The 13,772-nt window shown below is 34.9% G+C and overlaps 2 protein-coding genes across 2 annotated transcripts; one reads left to right on the forward strand and one right to left on the reverse strand.

Annotated features, from left to right (window-relative positions):
• Positions 1–5,334: 5,334 nt before the first annotated feature.
• Positions 5,335–7,425, reverse strand: LOC104247493 (protein FAR1-RELATED SEQUENCE 5-like). Its single transcript, XM_009803524.2, has one exon. The coding sequence runs from the start codon at positions 7,423–7,425 to the stop codon at positions 5,335–5,337; it is 2,091 nt and encodes a 696-aa protein (XP_009801826.2).
• A 4,274-nt stretch (positions 7,426–11,699) lies between these two features.
• Positions 11,700–12,528, forward strand: LOC104247492 (14 kDa proline-rich protein DC2.15-like). The gene has a single exon (XM_009803523.2). It carries the CDS (start codon positions 11,759–11,761, stop codon positions 12,158–12,160), a length of 402 nt encoding a protein of 133 aa, XP_009801825.1. The 5' UTR covers positions 11,700–11,758; the 3' UTR covers positions 12,161–12,528.
• Positions 12,529–13,772: the final 1,244 nt, after the last annotated feature.

The raw sequence follows: 13,772 nt of genomic DNA on the forward strand, positions 1-13,772 counted from the left end.
ATCAAGTAGGACTTTATTTGGTTGTAATGTAGGCTGGGACAGGTAGGATACTTTTTGGATATAAGAGTGACTACACCTCCCTAAGCACTTTAATACATACAATTAACCGTTCAAAACCTCACACTTATGTTAAACCATAACTCCACCTTCACATCAATATACATCAACTCCCAACTTCTTTAAGCACAATTACATCAAGAGTTACCACCATCACAGAATATGTTTCACAACAATATACTTATTTTTTCTTTATTTTTCACTTCAAATGACTCTTACTTTTTCAAAACAGTGCACCTTTTTCTTTATTTCATTAGTTCCACTCAAAAGCCAAACCAACACCCCACACTTTAACTTTTACAAAGTTTATAATAACTTCAAGTGCTTATATGGTCAATTCAAACAAATGGGTAAGACTTGTAATGTGGTTGCCAAAGAAACAGGATTACAGGCTCAAAAGGGTTAACTAAGATACATAACAATTAGGTGGGTAAAAGCATATAACTGGATCAACAAAGAAACGCCTATATCACTTCCAAGACTAAATAAAACTACTATTTTGCTTTGCAAACACACGGGTCAAGTTCTAGACATGAAATGCAATAAACATAATAACACAAAACCTCGCACACACATGGCACATGATTGAACTATCAAGACACTCTAGTCGAACCAATTAAGCAAAGTTAAGATCATACAATTTAAGATACCTACACAAGAGTCAAAAAACGAGCCTAAGCGTCACAACTAAAGTACCACTATTTTCAAGGTATAATAAAGTCAAGAGATATTGCTTTCGATTCAAATCACATCACACTATTTCCTACTCCTAAAAAAATAAAAAACGAACTACACCCAGTTCAATTAAAACCCTTGGAAAAGAACCGCGACACAAAGAAAAACCAAGAGGAACTTGTTACACTACCTAACAAAAGAAAATCTTTTTGTCTTTTTTCCTTCGACTTTAATCCCTCAAGAAACATGTCAATGATATCCATTGTCGGGAAAAATCAAAAAATTTAAATTTTTTATGTTTTTTTCAAATTTTTTCTATCTCTAACTACTACAACTAACAAAAAGAAACACATATACATACAAACATACATACAGATATCCCCCACCCCACACTTTAAATTGTGGCATATCCCATGGTACAAAATTAAAAAGTATAAGGTAATAGAAACTTCCCTGAACATCTAGTCAGGGTTTGAGTCGATGTCGGGCTCCATTCCTCGACTCCGAACTAATGCACGCATCCATGCGGACAGCTTCTTCTCAGCCTTCTTTGGATACACCCCACACTTATCTTTCTCGCTCATTGCAGCCTTCTCTTTCGACCCCTTCACTTTACACTCAACACTCGCAACTGACTTGTCTTTTTTTGCCCCATTTTCTACATCCATCTTAAAAGTCACAGTCTCCTCACCCATTCTAAGCATGAGTTTTCTCTCGTGTATATCTAATATCGCTCTACCTGTTGCTAAGAATGGTCTTCCTAGGATAGAGGGACCTCCTTTTATTCCTCCATATTCACCACTATACAATCCACAAAAAGTACGAACTTATCCACCCGAACTAACATATCTTCCACTATTCCCTCGGGTATAATAGTCATTTGGTCTGCCAGCTGCAAGGATATGGGTGTAGACCTCATATCTCCAATCTCCTTCTCCAGTTTCCTATAGATAGATAGAGGCATTAAATTAATTGAGGCACCAGAATCACATAAAGATTTATAAAAATTAATAGTTCCTATAGAGCAAGGTATAGTAAAACTCCCTGGATCTCCATGCTTTTGTGGGAGTTTATTTTGCAATATCGTGCTGCAATGCTCTATGAGCTTGACCACTGAGGTTTCCTATATATTCCTCTTCTTCGTAAGGATCTATTTTAAGAATTTATCATAACTATACATCTGTGAGAGCACTTCTGTGAATGGTAAGTTTACATGAACCTGTTTCAGCACATCCAGAAATCTCCCAAACTGCTTGTCCAGCTTTTCTCTACTTTGCTTTTGAGGGAAAGGTAGAGCAGGCATATACTTGCTCTCTTTAGGTTCCTCCCTTCTCGAGTTTTCATCCTTCTTTTTCTTCTCAGCTTTCATCTAGCCTTTCTTCTTCTTATCAATATCACTTTTCAGTTGCTCCCCACTTTCTTTTTCAATTCTCACATCTTTTTAGATTGGGGTGAGATCTTTCAACACTTACTCACTTCTCAGAGTTACAACATTCAGTGTTTCTTTGGGATTTCTTTCCGTATCAGTAGGGAGAGTTCCTGGGATCCTCTCAGACAACAAAGTAGCTAGCTTCCCAACCTGTATTTCCAGGTTTCAAAAACCCGTGCCAGTTCTTTAATAGCTGCTCTATGTTCCCGTATAGTTGAGCTACGAGCTTCAAGTCTCTCATCAGTTTTCAGAATGAAGGCCTTCATGAGATCTTCTATGCCAGACTGAATGGGTTGTTGAGGCTGATATTGCTGCCTCTACTAATTTTGGAAGATTGGAGCTCATTCTAGGGTCTGGTAAGGTTGTCCAACGGGCCGACCCACCCCGTTTCGTCCCGCCCCAAGTTAAACAGGATAGGCCAATGTTAAACTGGACACAAGATGGGACGGGATGACCATTTCGTCCTGTTTGTCTCGTCCCGTCCCGTACCACGTCCCGTCTCATCCCGTGTCCCGTCCCGTCCCGCGTCCCGCCAATTTTTTTTTTCTTCTTCAAAGCTAGCCGAAGTTTATTTAATTTCTACTCTACTTAACCCATCTTTAAAACTAAGAGGTGCAAAGGGACTTGTTCGTAAAATTTATGAGAATTTAGCAATTCAAGAAAATGAACAACCATCTCTCGAAGACTGCCAAGCTTATCTTAAATTCTTAATCAAGGATTGGAGGGTATTAAAGACGAAGAAGGCAAGGAACAACTTTTGTCATGGTGGAGGGAGTGTGGCAAGGCTTTTCCAACACTTTCAATAATGGCCCGAGATATCCTGGCTATTCAAGCATCATCAGTAGCATCGGAGAGTGCTTTTAGCGCAGCAAGATTTCAAATTGGAGATCATAGACATGCATTAGCGGAGGACAGTATAGAGATTTCCGTATTATTCAGAGATTGGATTAATTCAGAAAGAAAAAATCTTGGTTTTGAAAAATTAACCACTAGGGAAGAAGAAGAATACAATGAGATACTTAGCACTGGGAGCGATGACGACATGGAGCTCATGGAACATTAATCAACATTGCCAATTCCAATAAAATGCCCGAGAGATATTATTGATAAGTTACAAAGAAGCTATATAGGAGATTACAAATATTAGTATGATAATTTGTAATTGTCTACTAAGAGGCCCAGTTCAAACAGAACCCTTCCTAGAAGGTGGATACGTACATTATGTGCTCTTCAAAAGAATTATATTTGTATTTGAGATTTGAAAGTTCCATTAATAAAATAAAAGGCTCTAAGCGTTGATTTTTTTTTATGAATTGTCTTAGTTACTTAATAGTTAATACTTTGAAATTATATTAAATAAATTATAATTCTATTATAAATTTACAATTACTAGAATATTTCATTACAAGTCTTTTGTTTTAATATTTTATAATTCTTTACTTAGTTTTCTAATTTTTGTTTTAACATAATAACATTTAACTTTACTAAATAAGTCAAAAATCTAGCCGTTGCAAACTTTAAAAACATAGTAATTTTCAAAAAACTAGACGTTTTTTTTAAAAAAAAATACACTTAAGGCCCACGAACCCGTCCCGTCCCATCCCGTTTGTTAGCGGGGCGGGATGGGACGACCGTTTCGTCCCGTTTGTCCTATCCCGTCCCGTTTCGTCCCGTCCCGTTTGTTAGCGGGACGGGAGGGGACGACCGTTTCGTCCCGTTTCGTCCCATCCCGCCACCGTCCCGCTTAAATGTCGTCCTGTCCCATCCCATCCCGTTAATTTCGTCCCGTCCCGTCCCGTTGGACAGCCATAGGGTCTGAGGTTGTTTTGTTGCCATGCATTCAAAGTACCCCAGATGAACTACATGAAAAATCGGGGTGCCTCTGACCCATTGCATTAGAACTATAATTTCCCACAACATTCACTTCCTCAGTTGAGGCTTGACACTCATGAGTAGGGTGTCCTCTTCCACATATATCACACGCTGCGTGAGGATCATTCTATATCGAGGCTAAAGTCAGCTTCCGTATTTCTTTAGCCATAGCATCAAGTTGTACCTGCATAGATGTATTAGCATCAACTTGGTAATCACCAGTTGATTTTCTTCTTTTAGCACTCTAAGAGGGCCACTGATTAGCATCTTCAGACAACTCATCAAGAATTGTAACTATCTCCTCTGAAGTCGTCTTCATCAACGGTCCTCCAACTGCATTGCTCAATGTTCTACGCGAGGCCGGTGGCAATCTTTCCCAAAAGTCATGGAGTTGCATCCAGAGTTCATTTCCATTGTGTTGACACTTTCTAACTATCTCCTTAAACCTCTATTATGCTTCAAAAATGATTTCAGTCTTTTTGTGGCAGAAGGTATGGATTTCTCTTCTATTCTTGCTCGTCTTAGCTGAGGAGAAATATTTATCGAGGAATTTTCTGTTCATCTCCTCCCAGGTTCTAATCGAACCACTAGCAAGCTTCGAAGCCACTCTTTAGCATCATCTTTAAGTGAAAAGGGAAATTCCCTTAAGTGCACTACACCTTGTGGCACCCATGCTTATAGCCTTGATGCAAAAATAAAAGCTCAATTCACAGAGGAGAATGCCAGCTTTTCTAAGCTCCTTTAAGCCGTAATATCATGTGCTACCAAACTGCCTTAAGACAACACTTCTTGCGCTTTGTTCAGTTTTTTTATTGCACAACCTATCAAACAAACCAAGTTATAACGTCAGAAAATAACAATTATAATGCAGCCCACATTTGAATTTTGAGATTATGACAATAATCGCATAAATCATTGTTACCATATAATATTTGATTCTCTGAAGCTGCCACACTCAACATTAAGAATACTTGTTTAAATCATGAAATGAAACATCCTGTAATTAGTAAAAGAGAGAAAAAAAATGACATATTGGGATGAGTAGCATTACTTATTAGAAAATAAATAAATATGAGAAGCATCATATGCTTTGCTCACTGACTCTTAAGAGTTGAGTCAAACTTCCATGGGCTGATCCTTGAGACAACTGTGAAGAGCACCGTGGAGGAAAACTTTCTTCTGCCAATTCCTATTATTTAACGAATAAAATAAAAATTTATGTAACAATAAACAAGAAAAAATAATTAGATTTCGCAAGATACCATAGTCATTGATGCATCTGGACGTGGAAAATGAATCTCCTAAACATAGTCTACTTGCTGATCAGAGCGTTGAGGAGATTTTGAAAATGATGTCTGATTTTTCCTCTTGGCTTTTTCCATAAAACTTTTTGGTCTAGTATTAGAACGACGAGTTGGTTGCTTTCTTTTTAACCCAGTCACCTTCGTGACATTTGTATTATCAACAAATACTGTCTCATTTGGCTCATTTTGAATAACATTGCCTGGAACTGACTTTTGAGATTCCTTTCTCTTTTTTACATCCTTTAACTTTGAAATTATCTCATTCGCATGATTTGCAACCAATTCATATCCTTCGATAGATTCTGAAGCTTCACTTGAAATCTGAACAAAAGTTTGGCAGAGATGTCTATACCTCGCAGTAACTTCAACTTTCGGATCAGTTTCCTTTGCTATCAAACTGACATCCATCTTATTCAAGTTTGTAGCATCTTTCGTCCACCTCTTTAGTATATAGTGTTCAGGAATCATATCCTTTACATTCAGTATGTCCAAGATCTTTAAGGCATGTCTACATAGTATACCCATAAACTCAAACAGTTTGCAGCTGCAAGAAACTTCAGTTAATGTTCTCTTAACAGTTACTACGTGCTCCTTAACACTTCCATGAGTGCTAACATTATATGTACACAATTCTCCTTCATCACTGGAGCTTTTTATATAAACAAGTAAGGACCTTTCCCACTCATTTTGAAACATATCAAATATAGTTGGGGTATATACTTCCCTAGCATGAACCAATAAAGGAAATTTAACCTTTAAAATAGATATTCTTTGAGTCATATCAAAATTTGATTTATTCTCATTAGCACGCTTATCATCAACTGATCTTTGAAAATGCTTAAAAAATTGTACAATATCTAGATCAGATTTCAAATATCCCCTTAAAAATCCATTAAAACTCTCACTCAATTGTGTGCTGCGCATACCTGCTGAGAATGTATTTCTTCCATATGTCATGGAACATTTCTCCCTTATAGCAAATGTATTTTTCAACCAACTATTATCCCCAAGGTCATATTTCTCTAGCATTTCCTGCCACGCAAATAAAAAATCCTCCTCATACTCATAATGGTAAAGCAATTTGCTAAAATCTCCTGGAAATGATGCATGAGCTCTAAAGACATGATTTAAATGCTTGAATGCATTCTTTTCCAAGTGCCACACACACAGGCGATGATATGTCTGTGGCATTACTAATGAGACAGCAAAAGATATTGCGGGATCTTGATCTGTGATAAATGTCTTTGGTTTCTCTGCAGACATAATCCTAAAGAATGCATTAAAAAGCCACTCAAAAGATTCAGCGGATTCTTCGTATAAAAGGGCGGCACCAAATATGACCATTTCCCTATGATTGTTCAAACCAACAAATAATGCCAAGGGTCGGTATTCTTTATCTGTTCTATACGTTGTATCAAAGGACACAATATCTCCATAAATCTTAAAATCCCTTATCATCTTTCCATCAGCCCAGAATATATTAGTTATCAAACCTTCATCATCTAATTGTAAAGAAAATCGAAAAGCAGGATCTTCTAGAGTTCGTTTCTCAAAATAATTCACCAAGCTACGAGCCACTCCATGTTTCAAACTATCTGTTCTTTTGTCACGAAGATAATTCTTATGATCTCTCTTAGTGTAGCCTAGAAAAGATTGTCCTCCAGCTTGACGAGCAGCATAATCAAATGACGCTTTAGGACGTATCCCCAAATCGTCTAATAAGTCAATTTCATATGCTTGAGCCATTTTTATCTTTCTTTGTGATGGCAACAGATGAACTAAAGATGGAGGAACAAGATGATGGTTATGTTTCTCTTCGAATGAAGTGATGCGAAACCTCCCATTTGATTGACGACTTACAATAACATGAGCCAAGCAACCGGTTCTAGTTTCCTTTCTATGTTTTTGAACAGTAGGATCTCGTTTGTCTTTACCTCTGTAACCTTCTTTATAACATGTTAATTTTCTTGAAGTCACATACCCGTGTACTCTGTTTTTGTTTGCATATTCTTTCCTAACACTAAAACCAATTGCAGCCGCGTATTCATTGTAACAATCATATGCATGCTCATCTGAATCAAATTCCATGCCAAGTTTTATTGGCACGTTACATCCACTTCAGAGTCACTAGATATATCCATAAATCTACATTATAAAAGATATGAATATGACAAATAATCTATATTCTTAAATTTTGGAAAAACTTTTAAAAAAAAGTCTCAAATAATGAATTACAAGACATGGGGTCATCTGCAATCTTATTCATAAAATTTAGCTTTTTTGAACTTTTTCACTTATAAACTAAGATTGGCGTCTATAAAAGGTTGAATAGAGTCTAATTTTCAAGTGATAAATGTAGAGCAAACTGCTATCATGTTGCCTTTTGTGTTTGAAAGTAGGCATAGCCACTAGGAAGAAATATGTTCTTCTCGATCAGCATTTTGTGAAACAATTTTTAATCTTAATTATTTAACTTGCTATGTGTGTTGCAAGGAATACAATTTCTCACATTGTTAAATATTGATTTCCTACTTTATTCTCAAAAAGTTCGGTTGAGACATTTTATCAAACACATCGTAGACATTTTTTAACATAGGTAATTTGACACTACAAAAATCACAACAGGTTTAATTTAACACTACAGAAATCAAAAGAGGTGTAAGACTGAAGTAGAACATGTTCTGTTGCCGTCGCTCTTTACCCAGAATAATATTTTGCTCAAACCACTGATTTTGTTTTTCTCCTTGCAATTTGTGTTGTTGTTGTAGTAGTTTGTAAATGGTTTAATCTTTTGTTTTTCTTCATTCTGGCGCCAAAGAATCGTTTCCATTGATAAGAAAATATTTTCCCAATCAAAATGAAATTCCCAGCAAGATTTTCGGATAGTTGATTTCTATTTCCAATTTTGATACTAACCCAGTAAGAGAATGAAGTTTAATCATGGGTTAGTCTAAATAAATTTTGGCCCTTAGATATGGAAGATGACAGATGTCATTAAATTAGACATGCACTTATGAAAATTGAGAGATAATGTACAGGAGTTAGAGCCAAATCCGTCATTTTTCTTCTGGTTGAAAACATCAAATTTTTGACTCTAAAAAAATTAGAACATGTGGAATCTTTTGGAGCTACACTCCAATAAATCCTCAAAGAAGAAAAGATATTTTCTTGCTGAGGAACCCTCAGCCACTCATGTGAGAAGGACAACGAACATATTGTACCATACACATATAGCCCACTAGAATTATGTGTTCTAATTAGATGGAAAAGAATTGCATTGCACCACATCACTGTTCTTGAATCTGATCATCAACAGACCAAGAAATTCAAAACCCAACTTGTGCTTGTGTTCCTAGCCTTTTAACTAACCTCCAAAATCTGGGCTGTTTTTTGTGCATACAGCCAAAAGTATTGCGATTATGGCACATGGGCGCTCCATTTTTTTCTTTTCATATGCTTGTTAACATCAAAGTAATTAATTAGAGAAAGCGAAAGGTTTCACTTTTAGTCTATGAGACTTAGTTCTAATTTTATTTCCCTAATCAATGTTGTCTAATACTATGTTTGGATCATTGTTATCCATCGTTTTATAATGTATTGTATTGTACTGTATTGTATCGTTTTATGGATACAATGTTTGAATAGATTGTATCGTTTGCTGTTGTTAAATAATATTTTGGTGTTTGGTTTGACTGTATCGTACTGTACTGTAACTGGTAAGTTCACTAAAATACCCCCAATTGTTTTAAATAAAATTTATCAAGAACTACACATAAAGATAACTTAAGACAACTTCTTTCTACTAATTTATGATTAATTATGTAGTTTGAAAACAAGAGCAAAAACCTGAAAAAAAAGGTTAACTAATATTAGCAACAAAAAATTTAATTATAACGATGTAAAGAGACAAAAGATTTAACAAAGACTTGGATAATAAGAACGGGGCAAACCAACTCTAGAAAAGATGGAAGAAGATAAAGTAGGTCAATAGGTGAGATTTGGAGTAAAAATAAAATAAAAAAAATAAAAAATAGAATTATAGAGTAATAAGTAAGGGTACAATTGGAAAAGAAAATAGGAAACGATCCCACCACACCAAATCGATTGTTTTATAAAATGGGGCTTTTGGTTGTTCCGGAACAATGGATTTAACAATACGATACAACCAATTTTAAATAAACAATCAAAACAAACATTGTTTTGGGATAACAATACAATACAAGCGGTAAGGTAGATTAAGCTAAATACCTTTTGCACGAAGGCTTTAAAATGAAAAATAGATCTTCATCCACATACGATACTTAACTATCCTAGAAGCAACTTTGAGTCCTTTATTGTAACGGCTTCCTTAATAATGTACAATATCTGATAAAAAAGTGTCGGGATCATGCGAACTCATGCTTCTCTCCCTGAATCATATATAATAATATTATATTTCTTCAAAATTACTTATATATATATATATATATATATGTGCGTGCACCCATGCTCAAATACTCATGTGGTGCGATTATTATTCGGTGCACCTCTACAGTTCAAATTGACAGTTCAAATCCCGTCTTGTTTTGAGATGGAGTATATGTGCGTGTGTGTGTAAAAATCACTAAAAATTTTAAAAGGATATAATTTTAAATTTATAATTTCAAAAGTATTGTGGATTTATGGTAAGAGACTAAAGTTAAACCCCTCACATATAAATTTTAGATCCACATCTTTACAACAGTGTTCCAACTCTACAGATATGATAAACAATTATAAAGTGGCCATAATAATGGGATCAATGTTGGAACAAAACATTATTTATTCTAGAAAAGTACCTTTGAGCCCTACATGTTTTTAGCTTTTGTCCTCGAGACCTACATGTTTTAGTTTTTAATTTTGAGATTGTGCTTAAGGGAATGATAGGCAATTGGAAATTAGTACGTTTGCAAACTTTGTTTGGTTAATTACTATCATCCCTTGAAGTACTAAACTAGATTCTTTTTGGATAAAATGGAAGTTAGAGGACTAAAATGTCATTAGGGATGGCAAATGTTGAGCTTCTACTTGCCTTTCTCTCGGGTAACTTAATTGGTGGTACTTAGTCCAACATTAATTTACTCCCGGTTTATGTGAACATACCTTTTTTGCTCCGCTCTAAAAAATTGATTCTTTTTTAAATTTGGAAATAATTTAGCTTAAATTTATAATTTTACCCTTAACGAAAAGCTTTTATAATCACAGAAATACTCTGGCCCCTTTTTGACTTGTTTAGGACCATAAATTTCAAAAGTCTTCATTTTTTTCAAACTCCGTGCTTAATCAAAACAAGTTCACATAAATTGGAACGGAGGGAGTACTTATTATACCAAAGTTATAAAACTAAGTTTTATAATGAAATAATAACTCAACTACGCATTTATATCACATAAAATAAGAGAGACATGAAAACACTAAATCATGTCCCAAAATATAAGCAGGCTGCCACTCCAACGATTTCGGTTACATAATATCCATGTAGTATCTCTTAAAAGTTAAACAAAAAAAAAACCCCACTTTAAAAAATGAAACACTAATAATGTGCCACGTGGTGAAAAACATCGGTTAGGTTTGATCAAAAGATAGGTTTTTTTATTTGATGTGGTTGCACATGAATATTATCTAAGGTGAATTAGTAGATATGACTATACTTATAGTGCAATTTTATTCATGATAACTATCTACTTTCTTTTTTTAGGGACCATATTTAGTATTTTAAGATGTTTTAGTTACGTTGTAATATATACGTAGTTGAGTTATTATTTTTACTACAAAAATTAGTTTTACAACATTATGGAACCTTCCGTGAAATTACCGGCCGCTAATTATAAAAGAGAAGAAAACATTATTCAAGACATGTATAGGATATCCCTTCACTGTGATGAGAAACTAATTCACAGTGCTCTCAAAAATTTAAATAAAAAAAAAACACAGTTCTAGATTCACGTCGAAAATTAGAATAATTCTATAATTTTTTCGGACAAAAAAATCAGCCTATGGCTTTGATACCAATGAAGGGATGCGTAAATCTAAACACATTAGATAGCGCATAAATTGTAAAACAAGAATCTACTTATTTGCGTATCGGAAGCGGAAAGAACGGATGAACCGCGACTGAAATTACTAGTCGGCGGTGATTGTTATGAAGTATTGGAGCAACCTCCTATATTACAATCTAAACCCCTCGCCTGATTTGGAAGAAGATAGCGTGGAAAATTACTGCTTAAAGTATTTTTTAATATACACTATAAGTGTACTTATATAGGAAATACAAGGGTTAACTAATGGGACCCAAAATTTCCTACACATTTATTTCAAATCTATAAATACCCTTTACTTCTTGCATATATCTGCATCGATCACTCACTACTTGAGCAAGAAAAAACACCACTTCAACAGAACAATGGCTTCCAAGAATAGTGTTGCTCTTTTCCTTTGCCTTAACCTCATCTTGTTTTCCATGGTTTCTGGGTGTGGTACTTGCCCTAAACCTAAACCTAAGCCAAAACCAAAGCCTTCATGTCCTCCTCCTCCTTCTTCAGAAACAGCTATATGCCCCATTGATACCCTTAAGCTTGGAGTGTGTGCTGATGTTCTTGGATTGGTGAATGCTGTTATTGGGTCACCCCCAGTCGCTCCTTGTTGCAGCCTTCTCTCTGGTCTTGCTAATGTTGAAGCTGCTCTTTGCCTTTGCTCTGCTATTAAGGCTAACATTTTGGGCATTAACCTTAATGTTCCTATTTCACTTAGTTTGCTTCTTAATGTTTGTTCTAAAGAGGCTCCTTCTGGCTTCCAGTGCTCTTAATTACTTTCCCTTGATTATTAATCAAGATTGTTAAACTCTATCTTAATTACGTTTTAATTCCTTATATTTTCTTCCAAGTTTTTTTTATCCTGTTATTTTGGGGTTGTGGAGATACTTTGATCAGATGGAGTTTGAAGATATATATTGTACCTGTGTATTGGTAAAATGGTAAGCCTTTCACTTGCCATTTTCAAGTTCATTTCCTACATTCTCATTGTTACCAAGTGTGCTTTGGGTTGAGACTTTGTTTTACGTTTTATTTTTTTTTAATTCCCCACCTTTTCTATTATGTATTGTTGACTTTGTAGAAGTTATTATTTTAATTGCTCATCAATAATTGTGGCGGAATGAATAAGTTTTTTCGATCATATTTCTGGTTCAAGCTCTAAAAAGCTCTTAATAGAGAGTGTCTCCAACAACAACAACAACGACCCAGTATAATCCTATAAGTGGGGTCTGGGGAGGGTAGTATGTACGCAGACCTTACCCCTACTCCGAAGGGTAGAGAGGCTGTTTCCAGGAGACCCTCGGCTCAAAAGAAGCAATAGGAGATGATACATTAGTACCGTAAAAATGCGTAATAAAACAGCAACAATATATAAGAGATATGAAATATGAAATACAGGATACGACAACGAAAATATGAAATAGATGGCTGAATAGAGAGTGTCTCCCTTTGTGCATATTGCATAACACGTTCTGGAACATTATCAAATAAAAAGGTAACATTATCATACTGCATTAGGGAACATTTTTGGGTTGTGATTATTCCCTTATGAGTTAATTTGACCTTGAAAAGTTAATGATAGCCACGCGTGATATAATTATATATATGATGTCTTTCAAAATCTATTTAGTATCAGTCATGTATTTCTGCAAATTAAAAAAGCACCACGATAATATACTCATAATGCAACAAGTTTATCTGCAAATTAATTAATCCGTTACAAACATAGAGCAGGAAATTAATTAATACCTTTTTAAATTTAATTTTTGTTTTTTTTGCTTCAGGAATTTAATTAAGTAACCAATAACCTGAAAAATGCTACGAAAATGGGATTCCATGAATTTCATTGTAACTTTGAGAGCTTTTGGATTATGATTCATTTTAGTATGTCTTAAATGATTTTCACCACAGTGTCTTTGCATATTTAAGTGTTTAATTGCTTCCAATTAATTGCAACTTCTTTGCTTTAAGCAAAATAATAAAAGCAGAAATAACAAGAAATTTTATTTCATTATTCATTTTCTATAGGAGATATACCAATCCCTTTGTACGTGCTGTAATATTTACATACAACACTCATAAGCATTGATATGACCTAAAAGACACCCGTGACACAATTAGGTGCTAAATATCTAAAGGGAAATGACATCATTCACATGATGGGTCTACGATTTCTCCATGACCTATCATTCTCTACTTTTTACATCCTTTTGACAAGTGAAAAGTATTCCATATATATGCTAATTTTTGGGCGCGTCAAATTTTCCAACAAAGAGGGTTGCCTTAAAAACTTAATATTTTATCTATATACACAGTGTAATTTTTCGGCGAAGGATGATCAATTGACCATCCTTAGAAAAATATAGCTTCGCCCTGCCAATGAGC

Source organism: Nicotiana sylvestris, chromosome 8 (assembly GCF_000393655.2).
Source record: "Nicotiana sylvestris chromosome 8, ASM39365v2, whole genome shotgun sequence".
Taxonomy (NCBI): domain Eukaryota; kingdom Viridiplantae; phylum Streptophyta; class Magnoliopsida; order Solanales; family Solanaceae; genus Nicotiana; species Nicotiana sylvestris.

Coding starts and splice junctions, on each gene's coding strand:
- LOC104247493 (XM_009803524.2), bottom strand. CDS start 7,425: ATGGAATTTGATTCAGATGAGCATGCATATGATTGTTACAATGAATAC.
- LOC104247492 (XM_009803523.2), top strand. CDS start 11,759: ATGGCTTCCAAGAATAGTGTTGCTCTTTTCCTTTGCCTTAACCTCATC.